This window comes from Vulpes vulpes, chromosome 8 (genome assembly GCF_048418805.1).
Source record: "Vulpes vulpes isolate BD-2025 chromosome 8, VulVul3, whole genome shotgun sequence".
NCBI classification, from domain to species: Eukaryota; Metazoa; Chordata; class Mammalia; order Carnivora; family Canidae; genus Vulpes; species Vulpes vulpes.
This window is the reverse complement of record NC_132787.1, coordinates 104,909,647-104,930,888: the sequence shown is the minus strand read 5'-3', so window position 1 is coordinate 104,930,888 and position 21,242 is coordinate 104,909,647. Positions and strand designations below refer to the sequence as shown.

The following is a 21,242-nucleotide window of genomic DNA, read 5'->3' as shown; positions in this document are numbered from 1 at the left end:
TTTTCTTTCTGTGGGCTTATATATATCTGTATATCTAGGGTTCATTCTTATACAGAAAAAAGTCACTGACCTTTATTTCCTGCAGATAGCTTTCTCCATCTGAGTAATATTCACTGTGGCTATAATCAGGAATGGATGTCATAGATTAACTTTTTAGGTCACTGCCTAAAAAGGTGAGGTGATGGAGCAAGATCAGCCTCTTTTAGTTGTTGAGAGAGAGAGAGAGAGAGCAGAAAAGTGTGAATAAATGGCTCTCTGTAATCTCACAGGACGTCCTTTCACATTTCTTGCAGGGTCTACTGCTGATGAATTCTTTTAGCTTTTGTATGTCTGAAAAGCATTTCACCTCTGATTTTGAAAGATCTTTTTGCTGGGTATAAAATTCTGGCTGACTACTTTTTCCTTCAATGTTTGAAAGACATAACTCTGCTGTTGTCAGGCTTACTTTTGGGGGGAGGGTAAGATTTTATTTATGTATTAATTTATTGAAAAAGAGCATGACTAGGGGAGGAGCAGAGACAGCGGGAGAGAGAATCTCAGGCAGACTCCCCACTGAGTGCAAAGCCTGATGTGGGGCTTGATCTCACGACCCTGAGACCATGACCTGAGCCAAAATTGAGACTCAGATGCTTAACTGACGGAGCCATGCAGGCGCCCCAAGCTTCCATTTCTAGTGATATATCTGCTATCATCATCTTTGTTCTTCTGTATCTCATGTGTCTATTTTTCTATGACTCTTTTTAGATTTTCTCTTTTTGCTGGTTTTCAACAATTTGATGTGTCTCTTTAAGTGTCTTGTACTAAAAAAAAAAAAAAAAGTGTCTTGTACTTAGAGTTTATTGAGCTGCATGTTCTGAGTTTAGTATTCATCCTATTTGAACATTTTTCAGGCATTGTTTCCTGAAACATGGCTGTTCTTTCATTCTCTTTTGGGAATGCCAGTTATACATGTTCTTCTATGGCTGCTTAAAGTCCCCACAAGCTCACTGATGCTCTTTACTTTCTTTTCTTTTCTTTTCTTTTCTTTTTTCTTTTTTCTTTTTTCTTTTCTTTTTTTTTTTTTTTTTTTTTTTTTTTGCTCGTCACTTTCTAGGATTACTTTTTTCTCTGTGTGTTTCATTTTGGATAGTTCCTGTTGTAATGTCCTAAAGTTCATCAGTGTTTCTGTTCACCCTGTCTAAACTGCCGTTAATCCCATCCAGTGTATTTTTCATCTCAGACATTGTAATTTTTGTCTCTGGAAGATCAGTTTGGGTCTGTTTTACATCTTTTGTGTCTTAATATGTGTTTTTTTCCACTAACTTTTTGAACATATGGAATACAGTTATAATAACCATGTTAATGTCTTTGCCTGAATTCTGTGTCATTTCTGGGTTGGTTTCAGTGGTTTGGTATCCTCATACATTCATGTTTTCCTGCTTCTTTCTTTACTTGCCCAGTAACCTAATGAGATAGACATTGTGAGTTTTATGTTGTCTAGTTCTAGGTGGTTTTATAATCTTATGAATCTTCTTGAGCTTTGTCCTGAGAGAGCTAGTGAAGTTGTGAAGTTATTTGGAAACATTTTGATCCTTTCAAGTCTTACGTCTACAGTCTGATAGGTGAGTCTGGTATAGTGCTCAGTATCAGCTTATTATTCTCCACTACTGAGTTGAGGTTTTCCTGACTGTTCTACCAATTACCCTGGGGATTTGAAGTTTTTCCAGTGGAAGAGGCACTATTTTCCCTGTGTGAGTTTCAGTCACTATCCTCTAGTCTTTTCTGAGGGCTTTCCCTCAACCTCAGGGGGACCAACCTTATACCTGTTTCTTTCTCAGTACTATACTGACTACTCAAGGGGACCATCCAAAGATCTCTGGGGTTGTTTCTCATGTAACTCTTTCCACATTGCTACTTCGTCCTGCTTCCATGATCTGTCTGGATTTTCAACTCGTTTCTCTATCCAGGGAACCTGGATGGAGCAGACCTCTGGACGTCCCTCCCTGTGCTACAGCCTGGGAATTGTGAAGGCAGTCAGCCCCAGAAGAGCTCATCTTGCTTTTTCCCTCTCTCTCAGGGATCTCTGTTCTTTGTTGCCTGGTGGCCTTGACCTTAAAAATCCTCATGCATCTGTCTGTTTTATATTGAAGTTGTTTCAGGGTGGAGGCTGAGTCTGGTCCTTGACAGTCCAGTCCCATCTTTACAGAAGCACAAGTTCTTTATTCTTTATGGATGTAGCTGATAAATATGGAGGGGAATGTCTTAATTTTTAAAACTACCTTCCAAATGAAGTTATTGTTAGACTGTTGGAAAGAATTGAGAGAGATACAGACCAACTATATGGTAATTGGTGGGAGATTGGGGATATCAACCTGTTTTTCTGTGTCAAGAATATGATGTTTGCATCAGCATAACAGAGCAATCTGTATAAAAGCAGGTTGTAGGGGATCCCTGGGTGGCTCAGTGGTTTGGTGCCTGCCTTTGGCCCAGGGCATGATCCAGGAGTCCCAGGATCGAGTCTCGCATCGGGTTCCCAGCATGGAGCCTGCTTCTCCCTCTGCCTGTGTCTCTGCCTCTCTCTCTCTCTATCATGAATAAAATAAAATTAAAACATCTTTAAAAAAAAAAAAAAGGTTGTATGTTTACCAATATGTTAGTATATTTACACCTTCTAGAAGAGGCAGAAGGTGGTTTGTATTCTGTTTTTCAAAATGTGGTTTTATTATATTTATTATATAATAGTGCCAAGATATGTGGGATGATTTTTATTGCTTCACTTTGATATCAGGGAGTTTATTTGCAGAAAAACAAGTTACTTGTTCATACTTAACTGGGTAACTTTGTGAAGAAACCTGTACTACCCAGAAAAAAAATGCCAACAGGTGAAACAAAATGATTAATAGTTATATTTTTATTATACTTAATTATAGGTCATATAGTAATGGTTTTTTATTTTTGTGGGTTCAATTGCAAGGCACTGCCATTCTTTGTATAGTTGATATATATTGTGTATATATGTTCTCTTAATAGGGTTGGGAGTATACTTTTTTCTCTTTTAAATGGTTATTCAGATTTCTACTTAAATATTAGCTTTTGGGAGTTATAATTGGTCATTTTTGTCAGTTGATTGATGCCAAGTCCTTGGACAGAATCATAGTTTTCAGTGATAACATTGCCCATATAGGAAAGTACACTCAAAGCAGGTTCAACTTCTCTACTAGACAAAGGGAACAGCCACTCATGTTTTTGAAGGCAGTGTAGTACATTAGCAGATTTTCTCAGCTTTTCATTTAACCTGATCATATCCATTGTTGAGGGGAGTTTTGCTTTCGTTTTTTAAGTAAATGTTATTTCCCTATGATTTCACATAGTTAAGTGTAGTTTTAAGAACGGGCTTTTTAGGGGCACCTGGGTGGCTCAGTTGGTTAAGCATCTGACTCTTGAATTTGGCTCAGGTCATGATCCTCAGGGTTGTGAGACTGATCCCCAAGTACAGCTCTGCTCTCGGCATAGAGCCTGCTTAAGAATCTGTCTCTCTTCCTCCGTTTGCCCCTTTCCCCTTCCGCTCTTTAAAAAAAAGGGGGGAGGGGAATGGAAAAAAAACACATGGACTTTTAGAGGCAACTACTATGATAAGTTCCATAAATATCATAATTAAGGGAATTCATCTCCAAAGGGGAGATCTTTTGTCCCCCATTAGATAAGAATGAACTATTTTAAAGAGAATTAGTTAAACAGAGTTGTGCCTTGTCTTCTCTTGACATATAGGGAGCTGAAAGGAAAATCAGGGATGAAGAACGAAAACAAAGCAAAAGAAAAGGCAAGTGTACTGACCCCAGCTCCCAGTTGAATGCCTGTAAGTAGAAATGTTTCCACCAAGTGTTTCAGACCTTTCCATTCAGAATGGTGACTAGAGTTTTCACGTAAAAGATACAGTAGTAGATACTTAATGCTGTGAGGTGCTAGCATTCCTTCCTTTACCAGTGGCAAAATCAGATGAATGGCCGATCTAAGAAATTTTCTTGGGGAACTACAGAAAAGGATTCTTGAGTTTTTCCAGAGTTCAGACTATTTTGGCTCTTAGCTTTAGTTTGGGATACTGATTCCAGTCCTGAAAAATAACATATCCTCTAGTCTGAATAACTGATGATAAAATTGGGACTTGTCTAGATTTTTAAGAATAATAATAATGCTTTTGAGACTTCAGGGTATCTTACTTCTAAATGAGTGCAGTTTTCTTATGTATAGTATTCTAATGTTTCAGAATCTGTAGGGCTCCTGTTTGGACATTTCATCAGGAAAGCTTTGTTTCTTTATTTTTTATTTTTTTATGTGACCAGTACTCATATTCACAAAATCCTGTATCTCCCAGCTTTAAGGGGGAAGAATGCCACACTGTTCAGTCTGGCAGTCGTATTTCATCTGTGGTGTGTGGGCTGCTAGTATCTGGCTCAGCAGACATTTGCTCTGCAGCACAGCACGTTAGGTTCTCCAACTAGCATCAAAGTACAGACTCCCAATATCACTTCAGAGAGAGCTAGCCAGGAGAGTTCATCACTGAGGACTTCAGGGCAAATGACAGGAGAAAGAGGAGTCTATAATTTAATAAAAAGCCTAGACAGTCACGCTTAACTATGATCCTCTCTGAGGTTAAGTTGTGAGGTTAAGTTGGAAGTATAAAGGTGTATGTTCTCAAGGTGAAGAGTACATTGCTGTTAGAATATGAATTATTTAATCAGGGGGTAGCTAAGGTGAAATTAGTTCTGAATGATGTTTATACAGTTATAAGTCTTAGCCTTTCAGACAAAAATGAAATATGCTTTGCCTCTGTTCCACATTTTCTGTGTATGTTTAAAAATAGCCTTTTTTCATTTTGCTAAGATGTTTGGTTGATTTTAGTATAAATACAAGCAGCATATTTCTTCACATGAACTGTGATGTTCCTCTTGGTTTAGGCAACATGACCTGTACCTTATATAGTGCTACAATTTAAGTTTCTTAAATTTGAAGAGAATGCTCTATGGCCTGCATCCATTATGTATATGTAAGTGGTTGACTAGGGTGTCTTTTTTTTTTTTTTTTTTTCAGTTTCTGATGTTAAAGTGCCACTGCTTCCATCTCACAAACGAATGGATATCACGGTTTTCAAGCCCTTTATTGATCTTGATACTCAGCCTGTCCTCTTCATTCCGGATGTGCACTTTGCCAACCTTCAGCGGGGTACTCACGTAGGTAACCAGGATCCCAGGGTGGCTGCAAGAGAAAGTCTTTGACATTCATGGTAAACAGAAACCAAAATTTAGTGAGGTTTGACCAGTGTTATGGGTCACTTTGGAATACTCAGTTGGGGTGACATGCTGTCCTTGCAGTAAACTAGGTATAAGCATTATTGCTGAAAATGAAGGACCGAACCTTTCAACCTCACTATGTATGTATGTATTTATGTCTTAGTTCATTTTCAAAATGCTAGAATAGTAATATAGTTTAGAGTCTGAATCTGTGATCTTGTGGATTTACCTCACAGGTTCTGAACATCAGAAAGAACATCCGAAGGCTCTTTTCATGGTTCCAGTTACTGAATCATAATTGGCACAGATGGCCCTATCTTGGCAATTACTGTAAAAGTTCACAACTAGCCATGCCTACTTTGAGCAGAAGCTTAGTACAGATAGCAGCTTGGATAGAGTGGAGCATATTTATGCAGAGCTTTCTATGTAGAGCTCAAAAATATATGAAGATAGTCTGCCATACACAGATTTACACGGGTTAATGATTTTTTTACAGTTCTTGGGGTTGGGAGGGTATTGCCAATGCCAGTTTCTTTTCCTTTTTTTTTTTTTTTTAAGATTTATTTATTTATTTGAGAGAGACAGCACACATGTGAGTCAGGGGAAGGGCAGAGGGAGAGAGACTCTCAAGCAGACTCGTCACTGAACCCAGAGCCCTACATAGGGCTCTGTCTCACAACCCTGAGATCATGGTCTGAGCCGAAGTCAGGAGTCGTACACTTAATTGACTGAGGCACCCCAACCATGTATCCAGTTTCTAATGAGAAGCTTTGGGGTATGCAGGGATCAGTGAACTTTTCCTGTAAAGGCTCAGATAGTAAATATTTCAGGCTTTTGGAGTTACATAGTATCTGTTGTGACTCTTCACTCTGCCATTGTAGTGCCTAAACACCCATAAACAACCTGCCAGTGGATGAGTGTGGTTATGTTCCAATAAATATTTATATAAACAGGCATTGGGCCATACTTGGCTCATGGGCCCTAGTTTGCCAACTCCTGCTTTAGAGTTCAAGATACCTATAAGAATCTGGTTACTGAAAAACAAGACTAAGGGATTTTGTACTAGACTAGACAAATTCAAAAAAAAAATTTTTAAGATTTTATTTTATTTATTCATGAGAGAGAGAGAGAGACAGAGAGGCAGGCAGAGACACAGGCAGAGGGAGAAGCAGGCTCCATACAGGGAGCCCGATGTGGGACTTGATCCTGGGACTCCAGGATCACACCTTGAATTGAAGGCAGGTGCTAAACCGCTGAGCCACCCAGGGATCCCTAAAATTGTTTTCATTTTAGAAATAAGTTACTTATGGTTTGAAATATTTTGAGCATATGCTAGAAAAGCAATCTGTTCTTTGTTTTTTTTTCTCTTTTTTTGGTCTTAGGTCCTTCCTATTGCCTCAGAAGAATTGGAGGGTGAAGGGTAAGGTTTATGTTTTATTTTATTTTAATAAATTCTTTTAAACAGTCTCAAACTTACAGAAAAATTCCAAGTACAATACAAAGAACTCCTTTTTTTCGAGCCATTTGAAAGTAAGCTGCAGACTCAGTGACCATCATTCCTAAACAGTTTAGTGTGTATTTCCTACAAAGGATGACAGTCTCCTACATAACAAAGCCAGGATATTAACGAGATGTTGGTATCTGTCAGTCCTCACATCCCATTCAAGTTTTGACAGTTGTTCCAATAACGTCCTTTATGGCAGAAACGGATCCAGTTCAGACTCACGCCGTGTAGATAGTTGTCTCTTTAATCTCCTTCAGTCTGGAACAATCTTAATGTCTCCTTGATTTTCCTGACCTAATACTTTTGAAGATTACAAGTCACTTGCTTTGTGAATGTCCTTCAGTTTGGGTCTATTTGTTGTTTTCTCGTGATTAGATTCAGGTAATTATGCATCTTAGCAGGAATGTCTTGGACATAATGTTGCATTCTCAGTGTGTCCTGTCAGGTGGCATAATTTTGACTTACCTCCTGCTAATGCTGTTCACTTTGATCACTTGATCAAGGTGGTGTCTCCCAGGCCTCTCCACTGCGAGGGCACTTGTCCTCCTCTTGTAAGAAGTGGTCTGTGGGGAGGTGCTTTGTAAGCTTTGTAAAAATCTCATTCTTCATCAGGCTTTCAAATTACTCATTTTTTTCTTTATTATTCGTATGGACTCATAGTGTCCAGCTTTACTCATGTTGCAAATCATTTACTTTGCAAATGTTGCTATCATTTACTTTGCTCAAATTGTCCCCGAGGGTCAGCGGAGTCCTTCAAGTTGCTCCTGAGTCCCTTTGGGGTGCTCCCCTCCCCCTTGAGCACTCCATCGCATTCAGGCACAGTGTCTTCCAGGGACTTGGAAGTCCTTGAACTTTCCCTTCCCCAACCTGAGGATCAGCTTCTTCTCCAAGAAATCCTGGTTCCTTTTGGAATAGGAACCCGGCCCTGGGTGTGCTCCTTGCTGTGGAGGTGCTGCTGCCCCTGACATGTGGGTACCCCTCTCCCCGGCCCATGTGGGCCCTGACTGCCCACACCGGCAGCCACCCTTATCAGTGCTCCACCATGTTGAGGGGCCGATCCCATCTTTGGGACTCCCCTTTCAGACCTGTGTTACATAGGGAGCCTTTTCTCTGAAGGCCATGCTCCTCTGTGTGCTCAGACATTGCCTGCAGGTGCTTTTATGGGAGGCCTGGTATGTGCTGGAAACTCAGACAGACAGTATTTTAAGGCCCAGCCTGTATTCTTGAAGTGATTGTTCTGCTCACAACCAAGCACTCACTTTCTTCATTTTCAGTTACTGTACTAGTCTCTTGCTCACCCACACTGAACCCCTTCACAACATGGAGCTTGCGCCCCATAACTTCTTTCTTCAGACACACTGGTGTCTGTTTCCTCTTTTTATTTGTACTGACGCTGCCGTGTTCAGATCCTTTTGAGTTTTATGCTGTGATCGTCCCCAGAGTCCTCTCAGAGATTCTTCTGCTTGTGGGTCCTGGAGTCTCCTCCAGTCTTTACCGCACACTTTGATTACAGTATTCCCATTTCACAAAACTTTGAAAAATTTCCTAAAGCCTGCAGCATAAGTCTAAAATTCCTTACAGCCAGATGATCAAGATATTAAGATACTCACTCTACTGTCCTGGCTGCCCTTCTGGATTTATCTTCCTATGGGGCATTCTGTTTTATCTAGCCTAGCTCTGCTGGCCACACTTTCCCATGCTGTTGACATGTTCTCTCCTTTGTTACCACCTTTGTTTGCATATCTCTCTCTCAAATCCTACCTCCATAAAATGCTTCCTGAAAAGAAGCCCTCCGTTCCTAAGAATCCAGTTTGATCTAGTGTAAGAGCAGTTGGGGCAGGGCATCTGGCAGATGACCTGAGTATAGTCCAAGCTCTGCCATTAAATAGTATGAGCTGGTTAGTCCGTGTCTTTCCTTTGGCCTCAGATTTTCATCCACAACTAAGGAAGCTGGACCAGATAAAAGAACGGTCATTTTAAATCTAAACTTGAGTGATAGACAGTAAAGTTCTTTTTTGTTTCTGCAAGTGATTTAAGTTGAAGTCACTAATCACATCATTTGGATTGCCTGCAGATCTAACTTAAAAAGGGGTCCATATGGATCGGAGGAAGATTTTGCAATTCCACCTCCTGCTAAGCTGACTCGGATAGAAGAACCAAAGAGAGGTGCGTTGGTTTACATTTCTTGTGGGAGTTGTCAAATAGAGGTGAATTCTGAATCTATCAAAGGCCTGAATCGCTCAAACAAATCTTGTCTAGCTTGGATATTCTTCCATTAGACCAGTTCTTGGCTTGAAGCTTGGACTTACAGCAGACTTAAAAGAAGCTGTATTCTTCAAGCTGCATCTGAAACTGGTTCCTGTTTACTGTTCTTGATGCAGATGTCTCTCTTTATTTTAACCAGTATCCAGATTTTTCTCTCATTTTGCTTATATGAATAACTCTGTCCTTTTTCTTCCCCCCTCCTTACTCCTGGCTGGGAATTAGTGCTACTCTACGTGCGAAAGGAGTCAGAGGAAGTCTTTGATGCCCTGATGCTCAAGACTCCATCTTTGAAAGGCTTGATGGAGGCTGTAAGTAGTATAAACTTGGAAACCCTTTTTAGAAAGTTAAACTTAAGTAGAATTCCATTGAAACAAATTTTATCAGAAGACCCAGATTCCTAATTATACTGAAATCTCTGAGGCCTGTGCGTGTGATACAGCCCATGTTTCATCCAGTCTTGTGTAGACCTCAGTCATCTGCAAGGCCATCACCGCAGGGCCTCACACCACCGCACCCAGCACGCTAGCTGGCATATAGTGACTTCTGAGTAATGTCTTATCAACTGAATCGAGTGCTTTTGTGATGATCTTTGAAGTAAGGTTTTTTGTTAATTTGGTTCTCGGGGTTTTTTGTTTTTTGTTTTTAAGATTTTATTTATTTTAGAGAGAGGCAGCACAAGCAGGAGGGACAGAGGGAGGGGGAGAGAGAGAATCTCAGGCAGACTCCCTGCTGAGCAAAGGGTGTGACTCAGGGCTTGATTCCAGGACTCTGAGATCATGACCTGAGCCAAAATCAAGAGTCAGATGCTTAACCGACTGTGCCACCCAGGCACCCTTGAAATAGCCTTAATATACTTGGTTAAAGGGAAATTGCACTTTAACAAATCATTAGAAGCTAACAAAACTTATTATTAATCAAATAGAAATCTTTAAAAATTTCCTGCATAAAAACAGTGGTTCCTTGGTCTGCTTTTGAAACTCCTGATCCTGGGGAATGACCAGTCCTTACCCAAAGCCTATTTGAGAAAGTGTAGACGTATAGCCAGTGATAACCATAATCCTTCCCACTAAGACCTCAGCATTGAGCTGACCCCAGCCTGCCCTTCTGGAATTTCAGCAAGAGATATCATGAGAAGAAGGCCATTTTGGCTTTGCTCTGGGATACAGGGCAAGGAATCAGCACTGTATCCTAGGAATAACCCCCTAAATCATAGGCATCTTTGAGCTCAAAGCATGTGCATCGCTGGGCTAGAAATGTGTTTCCCTTGGTTTCCTGGACAACTGTAGCGTGCTGAACTCAGTTAGCAAATGTTTGTTAAGCACCTGCTTTGTATCAGGTTTTGTTCTAGCTACTAGAGTTACAGGAGTAAGTGACACGCTGCTTAATAGAGTTTAGGGTCCAGTTGGAAACATAGGGACAATAAAATAGGCAAAGAAACTAGGAAGTAATTTTCCAGGCACTGATAAATGCAATGAAGAAAAAGCAGGGTGAGGGGACAGTAGACTGGGGGAGCCATGGTCTCTCGGGGTCCCTGAGCTCCCAGGCATCTCTGAACACATTCCCTTCCCCGCCAAAGCCAACACCACTATTAGCCTCTGCTTTTCTGTTGTTTCTCAGCATTGTGCAGTTTCTCCTAGATTACTCTGTCTACCCTGTCTTCTGATAACCTTGCCTCATGTTTTCAGAAGTGTGCAAATTCTTAATTATGGAGAGAAAAGAAATGAAAAACATTGAGACTTACTGTGCAAATAAAATGTGCTCACAACCCATAAAAAATTTGTCAGTGTCATGTGTCTCTCAGGACTGGGGTTTCCTAATCAGCGCTTCACAGATCCACAAGGAATTATTTTCAGTGATAGAAAAGAAATGGATTTGTTTGGATATTGGGAGCTTAGATTTGGTTTGAAATGGGTGTTTTTGTTAGCTGGAAGGCAGTCTGCAGGCTGGGCTTCCGAAGACCCCTTTCTCAGTGCTATTCTGATTTTGGTCTTGTAAGATGGAGGCTTGGCAGTAACCCCCGTTTGGGGGTAGTTTGCACAACTCCAGATAAAGCATTTGATGTAGACTGAATTAGCTTATTCTTGGATTAATTCATTCTGTCTCCTTAAAGATAGCCTCTGTCTTCTAAAAGGAAACCTAAACACTTGATACCGCACTAATTTCACTGCTGTGTGGATCCTCACAGATCATAAAAGGGAGGGTGGGAGAGTTGAGGCTCAGGAGGGCCTGAGGGCCATACCCCAGCAGCCGCAGCAACGTCAGCCAGGCCTTTGGGGTTTTTGCGAAGTCTTCATTGCTCTCAGAGAAGCTCTAGTTAGAACTGACAGTAGCACAGGTCTTGGTTTGTGATCAGGGACTTTGATGTTTCTTCTGGGCTGTGGGACATTAAAATGTTTTCCTTCTCGTAATTCTCTATCTGAAGTTAACTCCTGCCTTGTGCTGAACACGCATTAATCCTTGCAGCAGTCCTGTGGCACACAGAGAGTCTCACTTTCCTGATGATGGGAGGCTGAGGGTCCCAACAGTTATTCGTGTTGAAAGTGAATCAGAGCTGATTCAAACTAGATGTGTCTGACCCTAAAGCAGGGTCTTTATGCACTTAATCAAAGTACTTGTGATGGTTGTGGGTACATGTCATTATTCATTTCTCACAGCCCGTAAGGTATGAGCCTGACTGTAAACTATGGGTGTTAGTTCATAATATTGTAGCGATGTGGGCTTGTCATGATCACAAAAGCACTACCCTGATACGAGATGTTAGTACTGGGGGGGCTGTGGGGCAGTGAGTAGCTGTGTACCTTCTACACAATCTTCCTGCAAGCCTAAAACTGCTTATAAAGTAGTCATTTTTTAAAAAGATGACCATACAATACACTGAGAGACATCAGTAAGCTAGGGAAAGATGTCAAGCACCTGACCGCAGCTCCCTCCAGAGGGAGGTCACACTCCCTCCCTGGGATATGCATGTTTTTGCACATGCATTCTTGAAAGAAATCTAAGTGATTGTACCACAGTATTTATAGTTACAGTTTGTGTTTTAAAGCCTTGAGATCAGCGTTTTGTAATTATTTTTCTTTGTTCTTTTAGATCTCAGACAAATATGATGTGCCCCATGATAAGATTGGGAAAATATTCAAGAAATGTAAAAAAGGGTAAGTGTTAATTGGCATTCCTAGTAACCTCTGAATAATGTTAATATTATGTGACATTAATGCGATTCACATGCATTTGTGCTCAGTCTAGAAAAAGTTATAGAAACATGAATGCAAGGATGTATTTTTTTCGTAAATTATCCACACAACATTGATCTACCTTTCTAAGACCTCTTTGTGGACTTCGTTTTTCAAATGCAATTTTTATTTGCTCTTCTTATGCGTAGCAGCAGCGAAGTGGCTCCAAATTCCAGAGCACATTATGAAATTTAGTAAGGATAACAACAAGCACTACCCCATTTGTTGAGCCCCTGTCATGAGTCAGGCACTGGATCAGATACTTCACATATTATTTAATTTTCACATTATCCTCTGAGCTGGGTGTGATATTCATTAGTTTATAGACAAGGCAGCTGAGGAATGTCTGAGGTATGTCCCGGATCAAGTAGCAGGTTAGTGCCAAGGCCATAGTTCAGGTTCAACTTATGCTCCTTCTACTGTATTCTCCTGCCCTTGTTCACATTTTCAATCGTAGAATATTGCTTCTTTGTCCAGAAATTAATATTTTAGTTCTGTTTCATTTAAGTGACTATGCTGTTTGATATGGATAAGCAGAGTTTGGCTTAAGAATCGTTTGACTTCATTCTAAAGCAAATCCTAATCGGAATTTTCTAGGTGAACCCAATGGGAAGGGTTGGACTTACTAGTAGTTCAGTTAAACTTTGAGGATAACTTACCAGGGAAGATCATTGGTCAGGGAGCTGTGGCTTCAGATCCCATTGGTTAATTTTACTGATATACTTTCTAAAGCTGGATCAGTGAAGTGCTTCTGTAGACTTATTTTGTGCATCGTAATAGCTCCTGTTTATGAGTGATTCCTACATGCTGCAGTAATAACAGTAAATAAGCTAGTGTGCTTTGTTTTATCGCTGGCCCGACACTCTTATAAGAACTCTACTTGAGTCCCTCACGTAGTCCTCAAACAGTCTCACAGGACAGGCCCTGAGACTACCTCTATTTCATAGACGAGGGAATCGGGGCTACAGGAAGCTGTATGAAGAAGGCACCTCTCATGTTGCAGCTGGTTAGCAGCAACGCTGCCTTGGGGTCTGCCTGACTTCCAAGCTGGCAGGAGTGAGTAGACCTGTCTTGTTTCTCCTCTTCCAGTATTCTGGTGAACATGGACGACAACATCGTGAAGCATTACTCCAATGAAGACACCTTCCAGCTGCAGATTGAAGAAGCGGGGGGGTCTTACAGACTCACTCTCACCGAGATCTAAGGGCACACTGGCCTGCCACTCCCAGCGAGCTTAGGGAAGATGTGACGTAGCTCCTACTGTTCGGCAAGCTGCAGGTACATCGCAGGTATGGGTGGATGTCAACGGAAGGGACTCCTCTCGAGTTGGAGACGGTGCTGCATGTGGCTTATAGATAGCATTCCACATACTACATTGGCGTTTTCAGATGACAGAAATCCATACACCATTATGTTTGAATTTTCTGATATAAATACTTAAGATTAAAAGTGAAAACTTTGTTCTAAGATTTAATAGACTCTCTGGGAACCTTTGGAAGATCTGCTACATCATTTATAAAAATATTGGGATATGTACCTTGCCTCTTCAGTGTCGGTGGGCCTGCTCACTAGCGCAAGTCAGAAAAGGCAGTGGGCTTGGGTTTAAGGATTTCGTGCCCTTGCCTGAACTCAGTGTAACTCTGCCTGCCTCAGGTTAGCGGGAGTAACGTCCAAAGAGGAGAGGATGCGCCCTTTCTCCCTCAGCCTCTCATCCTCCAGAAAATGTTTACTCAAATAGGGCATGTTACTGAATCTTTCTTTGCAACTTTCTTGAACATATCAACCGCCTTTCTTATGAAGAACTGAAAAATGGGTTACAGTATGAATCAGTTAAGCTAACGCTGCATTGTATATAAGTGCAATACATTTTTGAAGGCCTGTGTCTGTAAATGTGTATATACATGTCTAATACAAATAGATAATATATAAAGGTGGTGTCTGTACATATAGTGAAGAGATGCAATAAGGTCTACCTTGAAGACTTCCCCTAAATGAAAGGTTAAGTTATTTTTGATAATGTATACCAAGCAGATTGAGTACTGTGCCTAGTGGAACTCACTAAGATGTGTTTTCCTAAACAGCAGTCATCCCAGAGCATAGCAAAACCTTCTCAAATGGCATAGATTGTTTGCTCTTGAGAGTGTTACTCGGATTTCTGCACTGTTTAACAAATGAAGTATAGGAAAAAACACTACTGCGACTACTAGCTGTTATGTAGGCTAATGTCAATCCTACGTACCTAAGAGAGTGAACACACAGTCATGACAACACACACGCGATTGTTGTGTACTAGGTGATACGACCCAAAGTGGAGTCCTTTCTCATCTTCCTCTTCTAGGAAATGATTTCTATTTTATCATGTTTCAGAGCCTTCATGCTTTGATTGACTTGTATGCTAACAATTCTAGAAAGCATTCGTGAGTTTATGATACTGTATTACTATGGCAGGGGAACGTTTTGTACACATTTTTAAATATATGAAAGTACTAAAGTGTAATTTTATAACAAATAAAATCACGGGTATCTAGGTTCAGGGAGCTAGAATAGGTCATTTGTATAAGTAGGATTGATGGTGACATTTTTACATTAAAATATTCTAATGAAGTATGTGAACTAAATTGCTGGTTTTCTAAGATAAGATATGGGACACGGGTCATAACTATTTTATATTTTGTTTATGAAATAAGCTTTTGTCTTTATTGTTTTTAATTGTATCATTGAAGATGTATTTTAAACCAAAGGGATTAAATTTTATATGTCTATTTCATAACATGTCATTTCTTCTTGCTCCGTTTGATGTTATCCTTTCATTAGTCAGTAATACAGAATGTGAGATCTTAAACTAATAGAGCTGAAAGGAACCTCCATAGCATTTTCTTCTCATTTTTCAAATGGATACTGCTGTGTTTTCCTTCATCTTGAATTTTCCTTATGGATGTCTGAAATGACCCAAGCTCTTAAATAAGGGAGCCCTGAATAATTTTTCAGCTTGTAATGAAAATTTAACCACTAAAGCTAAAGGTATACGCTTTCAGACCTAAGATCCTCAGTGTTCTTAGTTTTTAAAAGCTTTACAGAAAATGTTTGATTTAAAATCGACCAATAATGTTTCAGTTCACCAGACTTTCTAAATCAAACAGCAGTTGTGAGCTTATTGAGGTAACCCAAGGCCTAAATATGACAAACGCTAATAGAAACTTCTAATGAATACATGATCAAATTAATGAAGTGAACTCCTGATAGATTTCCTGTGACATCTCTTCATTTTCCACTCTAATCCTCGGGCCACAGGTCAAGAATCTCGGGGCAGATTCCACTCCTCGTCACTCGGTGGTGCCAGAGCCCAGCTCGGAGCCTTTGCTGGACTCCACGTTCACCGAAGCTCCAAGGAGCTCCACGGGTTCCCTTCTGCTCCCCTGAGCTTCCCGTATTCAGCTGTGTTTCTTTCTCCCTTGACAGCAGAGAGACTGTTTACAAGTCAGAAGCTCATGAAACAGTCTGGCCTCGACCTGGACCAGCAGGCCCCAGGGTAGACATTGCCTACATCAAGTCAACAGAGCAGAAGTCCCTAAGAGAGTGTGCTCAAGAAGAGGTGCTTTCCTGAGGCCCACAAGACAGGGTAGGGAAGGAACCCCAGGAGAAGGCAGACGCAGGACTGTGCCTTGGTGGGACAGTGCAGAGTGCACTCCTGGGCACGGTTTCTAGCCCACCGCTCGTAAGGAAGCAGTACAGCAGTGTCACCCAGTGTTAGCACTATGTGCATCTCCCCTGCAAATCTCGGTCCCCAGTATGTAGCAGGTGGAGGCCCCCTGGTCAGTGCGGGGTATCGTCAGAGCTTGGACCCACGCCTCCTGCCTCCCCGGGCACAGAAGGCACACAGATGGTTTCTCTCCCTTCTTGTCTCTCCTGCCTCCCACACATTTGGCCTTCAACTTCTTCAGCCATCACTCTCTTCAACTCTCGTAGCCAAATTTTGTCTTAATTGCCATATTATAAATGTAACTAACACATGCTAAGGAAGAAGAAAAACCAAGCTATTAGAATGAATATTGAGCTCCATGGGAAGATTTCTCGGGGAAATTTCCTACCTCCCTAATCCCACTCCCCATAGATAACCAGCAATAATTTCTCCATGGCCGTGCAGGAGTCCTTGCTGCAAACTCATGTGCTATTCATGCTGTTTCACAAATAGTGTACTATTTTTTTTTTTTTTTTGCAAGGGTTCCCATTCACCACTATCTTTCAGATATGTTTTTAATGACCGCACTGTACTCACCTCAGTGTTCTTCCCTAATCCGAGCCCACTGACGGATGTCCGGGCCAGGTTTTGCCATCACAAGCATCGCTGCAGGAAACGGGCTGACCTGTCTGTCCTTACACACTTGTAAAGGGAAACTATAGGATGAGTTCTTGGCGGAAGAATGCCAAATCAGAATATGTTCAGTAAACGTTCTATAGACACTGCCAGGTCGCCCTCAGCGAAACCAATTTACACGCCTTCCCACTGAGCACGAGCGTTTGATTCCCGACATCTTCCTGCTTTGATTTGTGCTTTTCTGTGCGAGCGAAGTTGAGCCTAACTGCACGTTCAGGGGCTTTTTGCTAATTTCATTTTCTGCCAACTGTGTACCTCTGCCCTTGAAGGAGATAATCCGTTCTCATTTCTTTTTTTTTTATTTTATTTTATTTATTTATGATAGTCACAGAGAGAGAGAGAGAGAGAGAGAGGGAGGCGGAGACATAGGCAAGCTCCATGCACCGGGAGCCCCACGTGGGATTCGATCCCGGGTCTCCAGGATCGCTCCCTGGGCCAAAGGCAGGCGCCAAACCGCTGTGCCACCCAGGGATCCCTCCATTCTCATTTCTTGTGCACTTCGGTTCACTGCAACCCGACATTGCCCTGCCACTTATCTCTGTACCAGCTCCTTGATGACACCCTTTAATCCTCACAGGATCTAATGAAAGGGGGACATAGCCCTACCCTGCAGACGACACTCAGGTTCAGGAGATGACACCACTAGGAAGAGACAGACATGCCCATCTGACTCCAAACCATTTCTTTCCACTGTCCTGTGCTGTTTCCCTGGAATCTCTTTCCCTGCTTACCGGGTACCTGATTGCTGGTTTTATCTCTGTGGGGCACTGGCCATTGAAGAACCTTTCCGATTACTGTGGCTTTCATGACAGGCATGTCCTCTGGAAGGTTTGGGTTGCTGCAGGTGTTGGAAATACTCTAAGCCGGTTAAACAATGAGGGAAGTACTACTTACATAACACAGAAGTCAACAAAAAGTGGCAAAGCTCGATCTTGGAGCTCGGTGTCACCAGCAACCTAATTTCTTTCCTCCTTTGGGGTCCTCATCCTAAGTTTGGCTCTCTATGGTCTCCAGGTGGTTGCCAGCAATTCCTTAAACTACGTGTCTCCTGCTTCAAGTCCAGAAGTGGAAGAAATCCTAGATGCAGGATTCCCAGCAAAAATCCTGGGTTTCTCTCCAATTGGATCATCCCCACTTAATGTCCATTGGTGAACCATTATGGCCTCGGGATGGGAGCCCTCTCTCAAACACAGCCTCACAAAGAGAAATTAGGCCTTTGGGGAAACTGAAAGCGGGGGGAGTGAGGCAGAGAAGGAAGGGAAGAATGTTTACCTGGCAGCACACTCCCTGGTTCTCCCACTTCCGGCTACCCCTTTGCTGACCCCACTCCTGCTCCGAAGTGTCCCTGTCCCCAGGGGCTAGTCTGTGGTCTCCTCTGTCCTCTGATCTTGGGCACTTGAACAGCCACAACTCCCAGATTCCTTTCTCCAATCTAGAGCCCTCCCTTCAGCTCTGGATCTAACCACCTCCTGGACAATCACCGCTAGACACTTGAGCTTCCAGGAACCTTGTCCTTCTCGATCATGTGCCTCCTCCCGGGGTTCCCACTGTGATGACCGCCAAGCTGGAAACCGTGGTCCCTGCTGACTGCCTTCTCTGTCATCCCCCACCTCCAGCCAGACCTTTGGGGCTGGCGTATCTTCCTCCGTTCCTCTCATTGTCTTCGTCTCCATGTTGCAATAGCTTCCGTTGCAGCCGGTAGCTCACCCACCTCCAGGCCCTCTGGGCTATCGGGCTCCCTCAGCTGTGGGTCAGACGCTGTCAGGATAAACCACAAATGGCTCATCCTGCCTGCCAAGCCCCCAGCCCGAGAGCCTGTCCCCGAGCTTAGAAGTCCTGCCCTTTGTTCACGATTCCTCTTGACTGGTGCCCATGTCTTTTCTGCTTCCTCAGGGTCTCCTCCCTGTCTTGGCTGGAGAATTTACCTCCATTCTTTTTTTTCTTTTGTAAAGATTTTATTTATTTGAGAGAGAATCTAAAGCAGACTTCACACTGAGCATGGAGCCTGACACGGGGCTTGATCCCACAACTGCAGAATCGTGACCTGAGTGGAAGTCAAGAGTCAAGACGCTCAACAGACTGAGCCACCCAGGCGCTCCTATCTCCATCCTTTGTGACCCTGCTCACCCATCACCAGCTTGAGAGCTTTGCTGGGCACTTTCCTTTCCGCACCCACGAGCACAGTCTCGACATCCCCCTTGGCGCCTCCATAGTGTCATGTGGTAATTACCTCCTGAGCTGTCCGGCCACACTCCTCTCCACCCCTGCCCCAGACTGCAAGGGCCTGGAACGCATGCCCGGGCCTTTCTGACTGAGCCTGTGCCCAGCAGGGTCTCAGCAGAGAGAAGGTCACCAGCAGATGGCGATAGTCATTCTGTGCTTCCAGTTGCCCAGAACAGGAACTGGAGCCATCACCAACCTCCCTTTCTCTACATCCTGCCCCCAATCTGTAAGAAAGTCTTGCTGCTTCTGTCTTGAAAACATAACCCAGAACATAGCCATTGCTCACCGCCATCTCTTGCCTGGACTTGAGCAATCACCCAGCCGGACTCAGTATTTCCACCCAGGGGCCCCTTCATTTTATTCCCAATCTTGCAGTCACAAAGATCTTTCTGAAATGTAAATCAGATTAAACCACTCCAGCTCACAACCCTACAGTGGCTCCCTGTTTCCATCAGAGGAAAAGCCAAAGCCCTTCTAACGTAGGCAGGCTCTGTGCCACTCACCCTTCTGACGTCACCCCGGACCACCCTCCGCCCTCTCTTCTTCTTTAGCCATTCCAGCCTTCTCACTGTTTGGAACTTCCCCCTTCGTCGCGGCTTCATCTCCTGAGGTTACATGATGTCGACAGCAGGTGTCGGCCTAATAAAACCACCACGACTGAGACATCTGCCCAATCTGGGTCATGTTACTGAGGAGAAAGATTCACGTTTTCTGGGCCTGATGGGATGTTAGTGGCATTAAGAAGGTGAGTGAAAGGCTGAGTCTGAGGCTTGCCCTTGTGGGCGAGTTCGTTTCTCCACATCCCTGTGTGGAAAGTTCATGCGAGGCCGTTTGCTTCCAGCTGTCAGGGCCAACGTTACACTCCCTGGCGACCTCGGGACTGTCCTGACTTTCCAGCCCTGATCAGGCCCGTCTGTAGGGCCTCCTGTACGTCACGAGCTTCCCTTATATCCACAGGACGTGGACTCAGCCCACCCTTGATGAGGCTGTGATCAGCTGAGCAGGAAATAGCAACTGCCCTAGACACTTAGGAAGTACCTGTGTGCAGAGGGGAGAAAAGCCACAGAAACAGGGGCCGGGTGATCCACCCCCAGCCTCCCACCCCTCCCTACCTCCCTCTCGCCCCAGACTCTGTTTTTTCCATAGCATGCCACTTGCTAACCTGCCATATATTATACTTGATTATTACACTCATTGGTTACTATGTACCATCCTTGCTAGAATGTTCCCTCTAGCAGAACAAGGGCTTTAGTCTGACTTGTTCACTGACGAGTCCCAAATGCCTACAGAAATGCCTGGCACCTTGTAGATACTTGTGTGGATCCGTGGTGTCGGCCTCCCTCCATCTTGGCAAATAGTCCCTTTATAAATAGTCCCTCCTTGAGTTACGATGTCTTGAGCGTGTCATCTGATTCCTGCCGAGGCACCGGTTGATAGGATGATCAATACACGTTCATGGACTGGGGTGCCAGGTGGGCTCAGGCGGAGGAGCATGGGGCTCTTGATCTCCAGGTCATGAGTTTGAGCCCCACTTGAATAAAAAAATTTTTTTAAACTTAGAAAAAACTGGGGGGCACCTTGGTGCTTCAATTGGTTAAACATTGACTCTTCATTTCACCCCTGGTCATGGTCTCAGGGTTCTGGGGTCGAGCCCCACGTGAGCATGGAGCCCATTTCAGGATTCTCTGTCTCCCTCTCCCTCCCCCTACCCTTTCGCTCTCTCTTTCTCTCTCTCTCTAAAGTAAAAAATAATAAATTTTCAGTGTCTGAAGGAACCAATCAGTCCAGTGTTTGTGAGATGAATGAATGGTTGGCAACCCCTGGAAGATCACCCACTTTCCTGAACATTCTCTTGTATGTTGCTACTACAGAGACGCTCTACTGCTCTCTTTTCCAACTTCTAGAATGCTGAGGAAGGGGAGTGAATCTGGTGGTTGGGTTTTCTTTTGCTGATTGGGAAGGAGGATGTGACTTCTTTCCCTGAAGCAGCCCCAGCAGGTGCACACCTGTAATCAGGCTTAAGTGCTGTATGCGTCCTCGAAGGAGGGTCAGTTCAGTGGTCAGAGCGACCTCTGACCTCTCCTCTCAGCGCATGATTTTCCTGTTACTCATTATAGGAAATTAAGCCCAGAGCCCAGGGAAACTGCCTCACACATGAGCGCACGCCAGCCCGAGTGCAGGGTCCTCCCGAAGTCACACGGCAGGTCAGAGTCACGTTGTGGCTATCTCTCAATTTCTCGCATGACCTGGTTTCTTGGCTCTACTGGGGGGTAAAAACACAATCTGCTTAATTTTCAGGAAAATCTTAAGTGATAAAAAGTAAAACAGTGCAAGATAATTGCTTTTTACTTCCTATCTCCTTCCAGGATCTCCCCCTT

General features: G+C 43.2%; 1 protein-coding gene across 2 annotated transcripts in view; it reads left to right on the top strand.

Moving 5' to 3' along the window:
• GRHL1 (grainyhead like transcription factor 1) overlaps nucleotides 1-15,033 on the top strand; it is a 52,363-nt gene extending 37,330 nt beyond the window's left edge. The window contains exons 10-16 of one of the 2 annotated variants that reach the window (XM_072767729.1): nucleotides 3,748-3,835; nucleotides 5,068-5,207; nucleotides 6,650-6,687; nucleotides 8,846-8,937; nucleotides 9,259-9,344; nucleotides 12,124-12,188; nucleotides 13,356-15,033. In XM_072767729.1, the coding sequence (XP_072623830.1) occupies nucleotides 3,748-3,835; nucleotides 5,068-5,207; nucleotides 6,650-6,687; nucleotides 8,846-8,937; nucleotides 9,259-9,344; nucleotides 12,124-12,188; nucleotides 13,356-13,470 (624 nt within the window). In that variant the 3' untranslated portion in view covers nucleotides 13,471-15,033. The remainder of the gene's footprint in view (nucleotides 1-3,747; nucleotides 3,836-5,067; nucleotides 5,208-6,649; nucleotides 6,688-8,845; nucleotides 8,938-9,258; nucleotides 9,345-12,123; nucleotides 12,189-13,355) is intronic. The other variant, XM_072767730.1, reaches the window with a different exon arrangement.
• Nucleotides 15,034-21,242: the final 6,209 nt, after the last annotated feature.